The sequence below is a fragment of the Vicugna pacos genome, chromosome 7 (genome assembly GCF_048564905.1).
Source record: "Vicugna pacos chromosome 7, VicPac4, whole genome shotgun sequence".
Classification (NCBI taxonomy): domain Eukaryota; kingdom Metazoa; phylum Chordata; class Mammalia; order Artiodactyla; family Camelidae; genus Vicugna; species Vicugna pacos.
In genome coordinates, this window is record NC_132993.1 from 43,656,430 (window position 1) to 43,674,271 (window position 17,842).

The window sequence follows — 17,842 nt, forward strand, 5'->3', positions numbered from 1 at the left end:
TTACTAAGGGATATGGCTCTGAAGCAGTAACATAAAAGAGCTGTGTTAGCTACTTGCAGGGGCTTGGCATTTACGAAAAGTTTGATCAAGACAAATAGAATTTTGGAAGAATTGTCTGGAAAATGTGCAGGATGTTGATTCCTGTACATGTTCTATGATTTTTTTATCCTTGGGTTCAACAAAGCTGTTTGGGAATTACATACTTGGGCTGTCAGATTTTGTACTCTATAGAATTGCTTTTACCGAATCTGGCTCTGGCATTTTGCTGTTGGCTCCGTATGAGTGATGTTATACAAAGTAGCCCTATGAAACTTTTATTTTACTTACTGTAAAAAATGTTATTGAGGACACTGAGAACACATAGGAGGAATTTCTTTCTCATCTCAGTGCCAGGAACCAGGAATAGTTGTATGTTCCTCCCTGAGCAATGATCAGTATTTATCTTATGGGCAGTCAATCACATAATTTATTATTTCTTGCTTCATTTTGGTTGTCATAAAGCTTATAAAGGAATCTTTGGCCCACTCATGCTAAGTAGTAGCTTTGTAGTTCCATCTTGTTTTGTTTTCTACCCTGACTCCTAGCTTTGTCTTAATTCTTTACTCTAATTTTTTAAAATTTGAAATAATGTCACTTATAGAAAAGTTGCAAGAATAGAGCAAAGAATTCCCAGTATACCCAGATTTTCTTACTATTAACATTTTTCTGTACAGTATTTGTTTTCTCTCTCTCTGTGTACATACAACTTTATCCTATTTGCTTCTAATTTTCTTACCAGATGTATCTGTACAGATGCCTGTGAAATTCTTTTTGGGGGGAATAAAGCAGTGTATTACTAAATTAACAGTAATAGTAGAAGGTAAGAATGTGTTAATTTCATACCTATATTGAATAAAGAGACATAGAAAAAATTGTTTCAAATGGAAGGAAGATAAATTGTGTGTGTGTGCTAGAGATTGAGAGAGAGGGAGAGAGAGAGAAAGAGGAAGGAGAGACAGAGAACACACATGTGTTTTTAAGAGTTATAACACGTTGAATGGCAGAAGAGGGAAAATGCCAAAGGCTTTTTGGTTTAAAAAAATTAGGATGTTGTCTTCTTAAATAGAAACAGGTAATAAATATTAAAACATGAAGAGTGTTTGGGAATATTTTTGCTTTAATAATCAAGCCCAGTTTACTAATTGAGTAATCAGAGTAGGACTGTAAATAGTCTAAATTCGGAAATGTTTATTTTTTGTTAATTTATGTTAGTTATAAAATAATTTTATATTTGATAGTTTTCATATTTAATATTTTTCACTTATTTTAACCACCTCTCAGTAATAACATTCTTTTGGAGGTTGGGAATAGAATGACAATTGTTTATATACCTATTCTCTTTCTTCAAGGGAAGAACAAAAGTATATACTTTATTATATTAAACAATATAAAAGACATTCTGACTCTGCAGATTCTTATTTCAGATACTTTAGGTATGATCTTATGTTATTAATGTCTCTAAACTTTTTGTACACAGAATAGGAGAAATAAGTGAATAAAAATGAACTTAAAGAATATTATAAATTAGAAAAATGTTATTAAGTAGTCTAAAAATAATTGTAAAAATTATAGCTTAAAACTTACAAAATAAAATAGTTGCAAAAGATAAAAAATAAAAGACTTCTCTATGACTTATGTGAAAATAAAACATAGGTGAATGGAAAGGAGCTAAAGAATTCAGTCTAAATTGTATTTATTTCTTTTTCAATCCAGTTTGCTAGCGGAATCTGCATACAAAAAGAGCCTCCTTTTCCTTCCATAGATAACAATTTTCTTATTACTAATTTGTCCCATGTTTGTGTGAATGTGTTTTTAAACCAAAATGGAAGTCTTTTAAAAAGACACTTTTGGGAAGCAAAGTTGATTTCTTTAAAATCTTATAGAAAATGAAACAAATGTTCTAGAATTTTAAATGCATAATCGTGATTAATGCCATAGATCAGAAATTCAATGACATTGTCTTATAGAGCTTCTATCGATGATGTTCACTTATTTCATCAACAATAGAGCACAGCATTTCAGAGAATGGGCTTTGTTGGACAGACCTGGGGTCCTGGCTCCACCACTTACCTGTGACCTTAATTTTCCACTGGTAACATGGAGCTACTGATGCCTACCTCTTGAGGCTGTGTGAGAATAAAATGAGATGATGACTGTATCATGCTTAACTCACGGCAAAGGCTTAAAGGCTTAATAAATGTTAGCTGTTTCCGTGGATATTACCTTACTGAACCATGCTGATATTTGTTTTTATATATGTATTAGTTATTTATATTTGATGATGCTCTTTAAAAAGATGCTTAAAACTTATAGTCTGACAATACGGAAAAGGTTGTTTTTGATATGGAGGTAGCATAAGTAAGGAAAGAGTAAGGCCAATTGTTAATTATTCTTTATATTTTATACATAAATTATTTGACATTTCTTTTAAAATACTCTCAACAAATTTTCAGTGAGGTTGAGTTTACTTTTCCTACTTGCCTGCTTTAGGTAATATTTAGAAAAAGGTGTGGCATGTAATATAAACTAGTAAATATTTGTTTATTTAATTAAGAATGTTCCTTTTCATTTATACTAGTCTTTACTATGTACAGTACAATCAAACATTTTTTTATGTATCCGATTTTTTTTTTTTTGGCCAAATAGCTGTAACTGGAAAGGAATTTGTATTGTTCAAAGATATTTGGCTTTCAAATTTTGTTGTAGTGGTTTATCTTTTCAGCCTTCTTGTTTTCTTGTGTATGGGAACAGTGAATTTGGCAAATTTGGATTATTATTTAAAAATAATAAGAAAAAGAACTAATATTTCTTAGAGTTATCTTAAGTGATATTCTACTGAATCTCCACAGTAATTCTCCATAGTGTGCGCTTTTAATACCTACATTCAAAGATTTGAAAACTAAATCTAATGAAATCAGGTAACTTGTCTAATTCACAGAACCCGTAGTAGTCAAGCTGCAATTTGAGTTCAAGACTCAGGGTTTTAACCACTATCTTAAGTTGCAAAATCAGATCAGGGCACCTTTCTGTGTCAAAGTAAAGCATTAAATTAAAAACCAGTTCATAACTATATATATTTAATTTTATATTATTTAGTATATCTGTGACAATTTTGATATATTTAGCGTTTTGTTTTTAACAAGGAGAAAACTATAGTCCATTTTTAGCTTGTATCACATTTTTCAAGGTTTGTATATCATAATTTTTAAAAAGGACTGTTGTTTTTCTGAATTTAATTAATTTTTTCCTGTCACAGAGAAAATAAAAACAGATACATACTTTACATATATATACAAAAATCAATAGCCAATTGATATGTATAATGAGAGGTACAGTAGGCACCACAGTGGTTCCTCAGAGAAGTCCGTGTTCTAATCCTGTAGCCGATGAAATAAGTTTAACCTCTGGGGTCTGGAAAGGGAAGGAAATAGAGTCTCCCCTACAGGCTTCAGAAGGAATACGGTCCTGCTGACGTCTAGATTTTAGCCCAGTGAGGCACTTCTGGACTTCTGACCTCCAGAACTGTAAGATAATAAATTTGTTGTTTTAAACAGTATATATAGTCAGATACAAAGTAGCTGAGAAGTTACTCTATATAGGAGATGAAATTTCATTTAAATTCTTTCTGTGAGATCTAACGATCTATTATTAAAAAGTAGCTTTTACCAAAATATAAAAATGTAAAGGGTGCCCTGTATTGTAAGTATATGAAACGTTAGTCTTGTTTGTAGAGTGAAATTACTCATGTTGAACCTTATTTTAAAAGGACCAATTTAATATATTGATATGCTTTCATCCCTGTAAATAATTGAAGGAGTCTTACAGGGGTTTCCATTAATCGGTAACTCTGGAATTTTTAGTTAAAATCATTTTTAATTCTATATGGAATAATTTTAATGTATTAAAAGATGTGATACCACATGTTTTATCATTGGACTAAAGAATCAGTAATCTTGAGGTCTTTTTTTACATCTAGTTTTATGAGCTAGAGACAGCAGTCCTATATTAAAGATTTATCTAAAAAAGCAATCTTCAGATATGTAATTAGTAGTTCAAATTCTAGTCGTACACTGAAGAGTATCTCAAGTAAAAGAAGCAGTTTTAAGTAAATGAAAAGGATAATACAACTCTGTGGATTATATAACCCACACATACGTTCAGTCTATGGCTTTTTGACTCATTTTAGTGGATATTGATGAACACATTTGACTTCAGATTTCTGTTAATTCTGATTCCTAATTATTCTATTATTGCCATTTGAATTTTACGCATTTTGATAGATTTTCAGGAAAATTAGTATCAACCACAATTATATATATATGAATAAAAATAGCTTTTGATTGGACTCTGAACAGGCACTTAATGTATCTTTTGGATCATGTTCATGAAGTATTTCCTGTGAGCACATAGCTGTGATATTTAGAGCTGTTGCCTTCTTTGGTTTCAGTTAGACCTATTGAAGACTCTCAGGAGGCTATTGGAATTTCCGTATCAAGAAGCAGAATTAAAGGCAAATGTGAATTACCCTAATGGTCATTCAGTTTTTGCTGAGTAACTTTCAGAATGACTTGCCACTTTACAGACGGGGTGGAGAGACTAACAGATGGCAAACCTGTGAGTTGCAGCCTTCGCTTTTGCCACTGGTGTCATTGCATGGGTCACTGTATCAGTCTTTGTACCCGAGGCTTAATCCCCACTGGGGATTCTGTGGTCCTACTAATTGGAAGTTGGCCATCTTTGTGTCTAAGCATAATATGAGCCTTTTTTTTTTTAATCAAGGAAGTATCACGATAACCTTAAAGATTACGAGTACTAGTGTATTCATTGGTTAATCCTTTCTGAGGAGAGTAATAGTGGTAAGGGGGGAAATAAGCTCTGTGAAAGAAGTATGCTAAAGAATCACATGTAGTAATCTTTTAATTACTGTACTAGTTCTTAAAGGTTATTGTTTGATGTGTCTATTGAATATATAATTTTCCTTTTGCTACTAAAAAAAAAGCTGATAAAAAGATTTGAAATTCTAAATTTTCCAAGCAGATTCGGGGAGAGTTATTAGAATATGAAAAATATTTAATTTATATATTTATTTTCTTTCACAGATATTCCAGGCCAAGATTCTAGATAGAAATTAAACCTTTGAAATGACATAAAACAATTCCGTGCTAGATGTTAAGGAAGTTATCAGTTGCTATACGAAAAATAAGTTGTGAACAGTTTCCACATATGATATCTTTGAAAGTTGAATCCATCTTGAACCATGACCATTTGTTACTGAAAATGCAAGAAAAATATCAATGTGGATAAATGTCATGGAATTTTAGAATTGGGAGTGGGAGGCTCAGAGATGAACTGATGTCATTTTTCCATGTTTTAGTTGAGGAAACTGATACCTAGAGAGTCTTGGTTACCTGCTGAAAGTCATAGATTTGCAGAACTGGGATTTCATTACAGATCTCTTTAACACATTCCATACACCTTGAAGCCAGTATTAATGTAAAACTAAGGTTTTAAATATCTGCTATAGCATGAAACCATTCTATTTAATATTTATATCCAAGTTGAGTTTAGGTTTCCCTCTCTTGTTAAGGAATAACCTTTTTGTTTTGTTTTGCAGGTATACTAGTGCATTTTTGCACTCTAAAACCTTTTAGAATAATAATAGTAATAATAGTAATAATAGTAATAATAATAATAATAATAATAATAATAATAATAATATGTCCACTATATACACAGTTTGATTTAAGGCAAAAGGTTAAAGACACAGTCTGGAATTCTTGAGTTATCTTTTAAAAACAGTGATCTTGGGAATAAAATACCTTCCTAACTATAAGAAAATTTGGGTTCCACTACTTTCTTTTTCTGACTGAGTTAATAAGAATATAGTAGGCACGTGATACTTGTTTATTTGAATTTTTGTGACCTTGTTATCGTTTTGCATGTTTCAGATTCACAGATTTCAAGCTGGAAGAAGACCCATTCATTGCCTGCTCTTGTAGTGTGTTAGTTCTAATGTCTAAGATTTTGAGCTGCTTTAGAAAAGTAGGGCCATTACATAAAAAATACATACTCATTTTATAAAAAGATGACTAGTCTTTGTCAGTATATGTTCATTTCCTCAGGGTGCTGAACACTTGTGGCCCCTTAAGCAAGCCATGTATGTCATAATTGTCTGCAGTATGAATAGGCTGCCCTAGAGTATAGGTTAATTATTTTTTCTCCTCTTAGTTAGAATATAATTTCTTCATCAACCACTTTCACCTAACCAAAAGGAAATCTACGAGCTGCTTTTAAAATAATTGCAATGTTTAACTCGTGCAGTTACCAAATCATGCTTTTTTCCATCTTTCTGATTAAAATTCCGTAAGCAACATTAGTCTTACATTTACATTGGCATGACATTAATTCAGTTAGTTATACTAAATATTATAATAATAATAATATTTAATTATAATAATTAATAAAAGCCAGCGTTTCCCGAATGTCTACTATGTGCCAAAGGATTAAAGTTCAGTGCTAAACTTATTTTGGGGATAAGGTTATGAATTTTGATAGTGAAACAGGACCCAGAATATAATTGTGAATTGATTGGAATGTTGTAATTGGCTGTGTTGCATAGTTTCTCATGGTGAGATCATGTTAACTGTGTTGGCCACATATTCAGCGACTCTTTGCTGTTGCCTGCCAGATAGGTTTACATTAGCCTCACCTTTCTTTTCTTCATGTATCATTATACCTGCATTTGTAGTCTTAATTCTTTGAATCAATGCGAATCTTCTTAAATGGTTACATACTGTTGACCATTGTCAGTATAGTGGTATGAGGGCTAAACAATGGGAGAATTCATGTTTTCTAAAAAGAAATGACTACTTTTTATATCTTGCTACAAATTTTCAGTTTCTACCATCAAAAAGTATTAAGTGTTTATATGTTTATGGTGCCATACAAGTCAAATGGTTCTTCTAGGAACTTAAATCTAAAGTATCTAAAGGGATTACTATTAATATACTTTTTATTTTATGAAAAATTCACATGTGTGTTAAACAAATCCTAGATATTGGACAAATATCAGAAGAGGTTTAGAAGAATGAAATTTTAGTCAGAAAACTTGACTTTTTTCCCCCTTTAGGAATGAAATAGAAGATTTTATATTAGAAACATGAATTTAGAATTCAGAATAAGTGTTGCTTGTGACATCAAATTTTATTGTTATTTATCAAGTGGAAATTTAATCAACATTTTTTTAAAGTAAAAGCTTCAGGTTATATATATATATTCACCTTAGTAAATTCGAATTCCCTTCCTGCTCCTCCTCTTCCCTTTCTCTCCCTCCCTTTTTTTTTTTTTTGATTAGTAACTTTTTAAAGTTAAAAGCTATGCTAAAGGTACTCATTTCTCCTCAGAATATAAAGTTTCTTCCTAAGATTTAGAGCATTTATTTTCTATGTAAAGAACATTTATATGCCCCAATGGACGTGAGAAGGTCATGGGACTACTGCTCAGTGAGCCTTATCTTAGCCAAGTGGTGGTAATGAATGCCTCCTCACGACAATCAAAGCAGCACATCAGATGGAGAAAGTTGCCTCTTCCTTGTGTACTTTAATTTCATTCAGAATGGATGGTGCTTGTTTCCATCATCTTAAAGATACAAAATTATTTATAGGATATTTTCAGTGAATCTTCTTGTTTTTACCAAAACTCTGGACAAACCACTTGGAAATTTTTGCATAACATACAAGAATCATAGTAAAATATTTAATTAATATGTTTGTTTTCTCATTCTGAAATGCCATTCAAATAATGTTTCTTGTAAAGAGATTTTGTGTAGTTCACTTAAGAGCTCTGCATATCAGTTATATAAAAGACTGAGCACAGGCAGACTTCCACAGAAATTAAACTATGGTCTTGCTTAGTTGAAGTAAATATTTTCAGGAATCTTATTTAGAAAGAAAGTTTTCCTAAATAGTTTTATATTAGGTAAAATTTCATATTTTTATGTGATACAATGTAACCTAGGTTAATTTTTTTAAAGTGCTATTAGTCTTTTTTCTTTTCTTTTAAAAAAATCAACCTATAGCCACCCTCTTTAATTTAGCTGTTAATTAGGACTTGTTTACATAGATGAGATTTCTGTATGTGATTTTTATCTTATGTGCAAAAACATTGTAGTAAATAACCTCTACCTTTGTATGGATCAAATGGATTTACTGATTGAACAACTATTTGAGTATTTACACAACTTTCCCTAAAATTTTATTTACACTTCAAAATCAGTACTCTATTTTAAAATTGATCCACCAGGGAACTAAAATTAGTGCTTTAATTTTAAGCTTTCTTTCTTTAGGAAAAATAACTATGATTTTATAACCACTGTGATCTCCATGATGTTTTTTAAAAACCCAGTTGGCAATTCTGTGATTAATTTGTATATAATAAACTTCTTATCAGAATACTTTTTTAAATTATAAAACTGTATTGAAACTATTTCCATTAAGTGTATTCCATAGAAATTTCATTAGATTGGTTATTTTCACTTGTTAGTGTTCTAGTAAAATGCTGAGGCAACTCTAGCATATTTCTAATTAAGTTTATAAAGCGTTGAACGTATGAAATTATTGAGCCACCCACCAACCATGTTCATGAATACAAGATTTATAATTGACTTAACTTTTGGCTTAATCTATAATTTTTTTGTAGGTATCTAGTATTTGTTTATAATAGTACTATCAGCTCTATCTACCTAGTTTTAGACTCTGAAATGCCCTAGAAAAACCTGAAGCACACTCATTCAGTTGAATGTCTACAAGATTTCTCTGTGAATATAACCAGGAAGAGAGGATATTTGCTATGCACTCAAACAAATTTTAGCATTTGATTTTGAGGAAAAATCATTTTATGTTTTACTACATAGAAATAGGAATATGCAGGTAATAATATGTATCAAAATTCTTGAAGCATTAATCAAATATAAATGTAAAAGAAGCTTATATGATTTATTTCAAATTCCTAACTTTTCTTTCAAGAATTTGTTACACTTATTTATGGTAGTTTCCTAGTCCATTCCTTATAGGATGTAGGTCAAAAAGTATTGCTCTTTAGAGATCATTTAGTTATATAATATTACTGTATATTTAGGATCAAAATATATTAAGATATATAACAATACAGAACTTTTTTTGCTTTTGAGAGTCACAGGAGGAAGAGAGGGATTAGTCTACAGAATGGACCTGAAATAAAGCTAATAGACTTGGATTTAAATAATTTGGACAATTAAAAGTACACTGAATCTAATGAGATCTGGTACTTAACTTTTCTAAAATGGTTTTTACTCACTGCTTATTTTCCCCCCACTTTCCACAGGAAACCAGTTTCCTCCAATTGCAGCACAGGACCTTCCTTTTGTTTTAAAGGCTGGCTACCTTGAAAAACGCAGGAAAGGTAAATTACATGCTTCTAAAGAAAAAAACCTAAAAATGATTTTATCTTTAGATAAAACATGCTTGCAGTATACATGGAGCTAGTATTCTCTTTAGGTGATGGAAGAGTTTTAAGACTCTAAGAAAATCTGGTTGATATTATCCAAACAACAAAGTACAAATTTTCAGTCTAAATAAATTTAATAACAAAAGGTTTGGTCAATTTTCTAGTTATGAACGTCAGTTTTTTGTAAGTGATTCAGAAGCTGTTTCCTGCCTCTTCGAGCAAGGCTGTGGGCCATAACTGTATTCTCAAGGATGAGATTTCTCACCATTATCCCATCCGGCTGAGCAATCAGGTTATCTTGTACTATCCTGTACCTAATCTGGCATTCACCACGTCTTCTATGGTTCAGACCAAGTCTGGCGTATTGTTTGCAATTTTCTATTATTTATTCAGTGTTCCTCTCCACTGGCTATGATAATTGGGAGTTGCCCAAATGGTCTCAGTCTTTCAACACCAATATATAATGGAAATGAAATATGTAAGTCGTGTTATGATACGGGAAATGAAAAGTAGAAAGTTTGCTTATTACCATTCTGCTTGTCCCTAAGGTAATCCCTTTGGGTCTTTCTGTTTGTATTCCATTTGCTTTTCTTAGCTTTCTTAGTTGAATTTTAGAGCCAAAAGAGATAATAAAAATTATCTAGGTCAACTCCTCCTCCTTTTTATGACAGATGAGAAAATGAGACCCAGATGAATCAGTTATCTCAAGTCTTTATAGTCAAATGCCTTTTTGACTGTTTCTTTCAGCAAAGTTTGTTAGCCATGTAGTTGATCCCATAAATACACAGCCCCATCTCTGCTTCAGTTTATTCCTTTTAGTTTTGTTTTATATTTTGTTTTTTGTTTGTCTCTTGGAAAAGAAGGTACAAATTAATTAATCATAGAATTTTACAACTAAAAGGAACCTTAGAAATCATATTTACTAACTTTTCCTTTTACATGAAGGAAATCACATTATATTTGTAAACATAATGTATATTATCTAAACTGTTCCTCTTCCCCCTTTTCTTGTAGATCACAGCTTTCTGGGATTTGAATGGCAGAAACGGTGGTGTGCTCTCAGTAAAACAGTGTTCTATTACTATGGAAGTGATAAAGGTAGTATTGGTGTTCAGTTGTATCAGCTTCTATTGCATGACCATTAGGGTGGTAAGAGTTTTGAAGGGAGGAAAAGATGTTTTTTCCTTCAAATATTTTGAAAAAATTTAGATAAAATGAAACATGTGCAACACTTTTCTCAGCTTCTTTTATGGATTTAAGTAACAACATACGTTCATGTGAGGTTACTGTTCCAAGTGCCTTGGCTGTCTAAGCACTTTAGCTTTATGAACTCATTTAACTACACCTCTGTGAGGCAGGTACTATTATTAGCCCCATTTATTTTACTGTTTGGAAAACTGAGGACGGATAGGTTAGGTCACTTTTTCAAGGTCACAAAGCTGGTAAATGGCAGTTTGGAGATGTGAACCTAGTCATAATGGTTAGAGTCCATGCTCTTAACCACTGTTACTACTATATTAATTTAGAAACAATAAGAACCGTTTTGTAACTTCATTTGCTGATTAATAAATCTCTTGTCATAGTTCACATAACTCTAAGTTCATTATTTGAACAAATACAGCCATAAAATACTGAAATTTAAAGAATATAAGCTTTCTTAGTTTTGTTTTATTTTTCAAGGAAAAGCAGGTGAGAGGTTGGATAAGAGTTATATAGAAATAGCTAACATTCATTTCTAGAAAGGACACTTAAGGAGAAAAAAGACATAAAAGTCCAGTATCACTGAATATCAACTTTCCCATGAAATTGTTACTTCTCAGTGTTGTCTGGAAGTTTATGTTTCATTAAACATTATTTGTAGTTTTTAGGTTTTTTTCTTTATTGTAAAATCAGACAGATACAGCTATTGTATTTCAAATACACTTGAAATACATGCATGCTGCTGGAAGTTGGTTTCACCTTTTGGCTAATGGGATTATCACATTAAGTATTGATTTAGTGGCTAGTTTGCATTCTGTCACTAATTTACAATATGTTCATAAGTAATAATGGCATCAGTGAAGTGTAAACTAAACAATTATCAACAGGCAGCCTTCTTTCTTCTGCTAAGCTTTAGTTAAGTAGGTGATTTTGTCAGAAAATTTAGAGTCCAGGTTCAGTTATGATTATCTTAGGTCCTAAACATGTGTAACTATTACAGAAACATAACTTTGTGCAGTATTGTGAATTGAGGTCAGAATTTTACTTTTCCATGAAGAAATGTCTCCTGTTTCATAGGACTGGGGGAGGGAGGTTTCAAATCCTTGTGACTTCGGTTTATTTAGGCTTCTCATTTCTAATTTCTTCAAAAATCAATGAATTCAAATGTCTGTTTTCTCCACTCCTAGTTCTAACTGGTATATACAAAGATCAAAGATTAGCAAGAGTTTCCCCCAAATCTAAGAAGTGTTTATGTTTATTTCAAAGGCTAATATTCTATAAATAAATTCTAGTTATTTTGAGGAGGTGCTAAATTCCCATTTTTATTCGTATTTGGTAAAACCTTATGGTAATAATATTCTTTGTAATTTGTATTTTAAGTACTTCGTGGTCCATTTAGCCACTTTACCACCACAGCTTTTTTAAAATGCTATTCTAGCATTCCTTTTTTTTATGTGGATCTTTGAAGATCTGGTTTATATTTCCTTAAATTCTTACCTGTCTGTCACTATGAAGCCTCCTGTTTCCATTGAGATTTCTTATCTGTTTTTAGTGGTTCTTTGGCGTTCTTGGCCAGTTCTGCTTTTAGGGACTCCGGCGGGGGGGAGGAATCTATCTTTAGACTGCTTTTAATTGCTTGTTTGGCATGATCCTAATTTCCTCCTTTTGTGTCTTTTCTTTCCAAGAAAATGTACATGTCACATGAAATTTCAATTTTCTTTTGGGAAATCAGCTGATTTCTACATTGTTGTTTACTGGATGTGTGAACCATTTACCTAAACTTTGAAGAGAGCTATCTAGACATATGAGAACTATAATCCTCCAACTAAGCAGGATGTAGATAAATTGATTATAAAGGCACAGAAGAAGTTGATACCACTTACTAGGTTAAACTGTACTTTGTTACTGTTTGACAGATATGTAGTTTACATTTTCTACCAAAAACATTTTGACCCATCGAGATAATAGTGGCTTAGAAAGAGTAGTTCCAGCCTCTAGGGTAAATAATGCACTTATCTTTGTACCCATAAATATTATCTGTATTTATTATTCATGGCCACTTGGGGCCTTTAAGTTATATATACATAAGATATATATATCTTAATGTGTCACTTTATGAAATCACATCCTTCCTTTCATCTTTTTCCTCTTCTTTTGATTGTCATGAATCTCATTTATCAAACTTCTTAGGTTCTAGATGTTCAAACTGCCATCAAGGTAGTCCTTCACTCTCTCATTTATTCATTTTTTAATTTGATAAACATTGGATACTTGGTAGACACTAGGCACTGGGGATCCAAAGATAATCCTGCCTTAGAGGTATTTACAGTTTGAGTTGTGTGGGTATCAATAAAAGGAAGAGAGGAAGTCATGGGACAGGTAGGAGCTTGGTGAGTAATTTTAGTGCAGTACAGTAATTGACTTAAATAAAATACCATAGGATCACAAGTGAGGGATGGCTAATTGCCTAGGAGAGTTAGGGAATACTTCTTAGTGGAGAGGAACCTTCATTGGGCCTTAAAGAATGAGTAGGAGTTTGTTGGATGAAAAAGGGTAAAATGGACATTCCAGACAACAGAACAGCAGAAACTATGAGTTTCAGAAGGCCTTGGATGTGATCAAAGTTGGAATCAAGGCAGAGCATTCAGTGAGTGATGGGAGAGGGTACAAAAGGCTAAAAAATGAGTTAGGATCAGGTTGATAAGAGCCTTAGGAGAATAAGGGCCTTACTAAGTTCTTTATCTCTGTGACCAGAATTGGCTTTTAGAAGTAATTGTAATAGTGTTGTGGGGGATAAATCAGAATGAACAGTAGCGGGGTCAGCAGTATCCCTTAGGAGGACAGGGAGCTAGTCTAGGCAAGAGAGGTTAGCACAGGGCTGCTGAGAGGCGCTAGTGCAGACTCCTCTCCGCCCAAAGCCATGCTTTTCCCACGGCTTGGTTGTTACCAGCCCTTCCAACATGCCTGTGAACGATGGCCCATTCAGGAACCTGTTGCACACCCTGCTTTCCCTTTTTCTGTTTAACCTCTGTATGATCCTGAATCTGCATTATGAACCTTATCTCCTCCCACTTATAAGGGGGGAGTGGCTAGTTTGTAGTATCTCTTTTCTTCCCACTAAAGGAGTTTTGCTGCCCCTACCCCCAGTCCCCAATTAAAGGAAATTCTAGCGCCATCTAGTATATGACAGCCACATTCTAAATGTGTATCAAAAGTTATTTATTACATATGTGGTGAAATGCATGAAGGAGCTGCAGGTTACCTTAGATATCTGTTTCTACAGTCTCCTGTTGCATACGCAGCAGCAGGATCATTTATTTCCTAATTATCGTTGGAGGCTCTAAGAGGATAACACGTATAGGACATTAAGGTATTCTTGTTGTGATATTTATGTTAACAGTAGTTATATGTTGCAGTAGTCTAATAGACCATATCATAATTATGATCTGAATTTCAGTTGTAGAGGAATATGGTGTATAGCCAAAAAAAAGTAGAAACAGGGCTTTAAATTCCTGTTTTACAAAAATGCCAGTAATTTATTCTCCATTCATTGCTACCTTATACTACATTGTTTTTTAATCAAGTTTATTCTTGTGGTTGAAAATGTGTGGCTAAGTTAAAAACACTTGATTTTTATGCTTGCAGTATACTTTTATTTTAAAGGAGAAAAAAAAAAGATTTTGGAAATACCTAAAATTTCCTGTTACCAAATCTTATGAACCAAACTTCTAGTTCTAACTAGAGTGCTTCCCTCTGGGCCCATAAATATTGCTTGTGTTTACTATTCAGAGCCGCTTGGGGCCCTTAAATAATAAATATATATAGCTTATAGTATTTCATTTAAAATAGTAATAAGAGGAAGTAATAAGTAGTAAGAGGAAGGCCTTGTTAAATGTAAGAAGTAGATACTATCAAACATTTATGAACAAATTTCATATTTTTCTGTTTGCGAGCCATTTGTACCAAATTAGCATTTTTGGTATATAATAACAGAAACCAACTTTGTTTACACAGAAAAAGAAATTATTGGGAGAGTATCAGTTGTCAGACAGAATTAATGGGAAGGCTAAACAACCAGGTTCAGAAAAGCAGGCAAGGACTAAAGGAGGTGAGGTGGCTGGAACTTCAGCTCAGTCCTCATCTCCAGGGACAGTCTGATTGGGACACACTGCTGTCCCTGCCACGCCAGGACTTGTGGTGTTGCCATTGTGCACTGCCGCTAATTGGTGAATGCAGTTAGGAGTGGATTCTGAATTCTCCCCTGATTCTTTTGTTAGTCAGTTCAGACTTAGGTCCCAGGCTGGAACATCTGCTGGACTGATCTGGAACAGGGGAAATCTAGCCTCCGTCCAGCTTCTGTGGTAGCAAGCTGGCTCTGCCCCCTGGTGATCTCAGGACTAAAATAGGAAAGATACTTAGATGCTGGGGATCCTAAAATGACAAATGCTCACAACTTACAGGGATGCTAAATGATTTAGAATTATTTAGTTGCTATGTTTTACTATGTTTAAAATAATAGGAAAGTGGTTTAGGCATATTTTCTGAGAGCCAACAAAGAAGAGAAAAGGCAAGCATATTTGCAAGAAAAATAGGTCTAGTTTGGCTCTTGGTAAGTAGTGGTGGGGTGGAGAGAAAGAATGTGGGGGCAGTTGATGAAGGAAAGGGAGAAATGAGAATGATGCTCAGTTTTCTGGTTTGGGGTCTTCAGTTAACAGAGGTGCCACTTATTGAGAAGGAGGACATGACAAGAAAGCTCACAGGTACTGGAGTGGTGATGAGATGATCTCCATTGTGGGCATGTTATTCATTGTGCCTACAGGACAATCAAGAGATGAAACATGTATGGTGAGCAGGTGAAGATTTAATTCTGAAGCTGGGCTAAAGATAGAGAATTATGAGTCACAAGCATATTGATAGGAATTTAATCTCTGGGATTGGGTGAGGTTGCCCAGTGAAAACTATAAAGCCAGAAAAGAGCAAGATTTAGAACCTAACCCATCATGGCTGTTTGTAAGAGATGGCAAAGGTGCAGGAGCTCAGAAAGCAAGCTGAGAAAGTTGGGCCCAAGTTGCAGGAGGAAATGCAAGATACTGCGTATCATGCCTACTAAGACTTCACAAATTACATGTTCTAGAATGGTGATTTTTCAAACATTAGTGTGTATCAAAATCAGCTGGGGTGCTTGCTAAAATCTTGGTTTCCTAGACCCACCCTCAGAGAGTGCTATACAACAAGTGCAGAGTGGTAGGCATTTTTGCATTTTTAACAGGCATACAAAATGCTTCTGAGATATGTGATTCTTGAAATACAATTTGAGAAACATCTTTCTAGGAGACAGTGTGAAATGGTTGAAAATGCAAGGTTTTAGAATCAGACTTACGTTAAGAGTCCTGGCTTTGACCACTTTGGTTGTGTGGCTGTGAGCAAGTTGGTTATTTTAAGGGGTTTTTTCCCCCATCAGAGCTGGGGATATAATAAATACCTTCTCTGTCTCAGAATTATTACAAGGTATATATGAGATAGGCTATATTAAATTTCTGGCATATAAAAGGAGCTCAGCAAATGTGATTCGTTTTTTTGGCACTTAAAAACCCCAGAACACAGTTGCAAACCTAAAGCCAGTGAAAAAGTAGGGGGAAATAGCTATCATTAACCTCATGCATTTTGTTTTGTATGAGATTAGAGCCAACTCCTTTTTTATCTTGAACCTACTGAATTAGAATTGTGTAAAATTAAGTTACTGATTTAATAGATTTCATTATCTACTTTCTCCTGGCAGCCTACAGTTCTGTAGACATTAAATTCAAACAGCATGATATAGGCAAGGTTAAAGTGTGAAATAGAAGCTGAGGGAAATATAATGGAGAAACAAACACTCAAAAATCCTGAGGGCATCAGTGTGTTATAAATAGTATACTATAAATAGTAATACTCAAATTCATACTACTAGATTATCAAGAAAATGTTAAATTATGTTTATAAGAATTGTTTGAGAAGTCAGGGAAGTATGTATTTCAGAAATTTTCCATTATAAAAACCAATATTTTAAAGAGTTTTGGCACTTAAAAAGAATAAACTTCTACTCTTTGGGAAGTTCACTTAGGTAAAATATTTTATTAGTCTGGATAAATGACCTTATATGACTTCATTTCCTCTTTGATTAGCGTGTAACTATTTTTAACAATCTGTCTCAATCTCAAGTCAACAAGTGTCTTTGAAACTGTCCCAGAAAGCGCTGTGGACCTAACCTGTATGTAAATTGCTATGGATTGCTGTGATGCTCAGATTTGCCCTTTTGTCTGTGCTTTGAAGAGATGCTAATGTGACGGGGGAAGAGCAGAAACTCAGCCTTACCTTGTCTGCCCATTCATTTCATAAGCTGAACTTCCTATCTCATGTTGGCTGAATTGGAAATATGGTTACTTTATGGTTATGGATTTGCAAAAGCTACTAAGAAAAAATTATGAATTTCTCTTCGTTCTCTTCAGCCTTTCTGTTACCATACTTCTACCTCTACTTAGATGTTTATGTGATTATTTATCCTCAAATACTCAATAATCAGCCAAATAGGCCTAGGTATTTGTTTCTTCTTATTATTTTTATTTGGTTAAACAACAAGTCTTAGGTCTTTCTTTGATGGAATGAGGTTTTCTTCCATTATAGCTTTAATTATTGGCACTGTTTTATATGTTACTCTTTTTCTAGGATACCCATTTTTTTTCTTATGTTGTATTTTTATCAGTCCTCCATATTCATTATATTTCCTTTTATCCGTTTCCCCCTTACTCTTTTTTTTCTACTAACTGAGGGAGTTTTTAAAAGGTATATCTGATCTCATTTTTTAAGTGTCCAAAATTTTCAACTTTTTATCACTTTAATACATTATTTGTCTTGCTCTGCATTTTCTATTCCTTTATACAGAATTTCCCCCTTATTTTACTAGCTCCATTCCAATTTCTACCTGTCTAAGCCATTTCTGTTTTTATTTTACATTACATGGTTTCATCTTTCATCTTTTCAAGAATCTGTTTCAACTTTATAAAAGATGTAAAGCAATTAATTGTCTAAAGTTTGTTTCTTTTTCTCATAGATTGTTCTTGCTTTCTTCATTTTGAGTGCT

The 17,842-nt window shown here is 33.2% G+C and overlaps 1 protein-coding gene across 3 annotated transcripts in view; it reads left to right on the forward strand.

Moving 5' to 3' along the window:
* The window catches only part of SKAP2 (src kinase associated phosphoprotein 2), a 150,510-nt gene that overhangs the window by 79,683 nt on the left and 52,985 nt on the right, over positions 1 to 17,842 (forward strand). For all 3 annotated transcript variants that reach the window (XM_072964798.1, XM_072964797.1, XM_072964799.1), the window contains exons 5-6: positions 9,400 to 9,477; positions 10,537 to 10,620. In XM_072964798.1, coding sequence (XP_072820899.1) covers positions 9,400 to 9,477; positions 10,537 to 10,620 — 162 coding nt within the window. The remainder of the gene's footprint in view (positions 1 to 9,399; positions 9,478 to 10,536; positions 10,621 to 17,842) is intronic.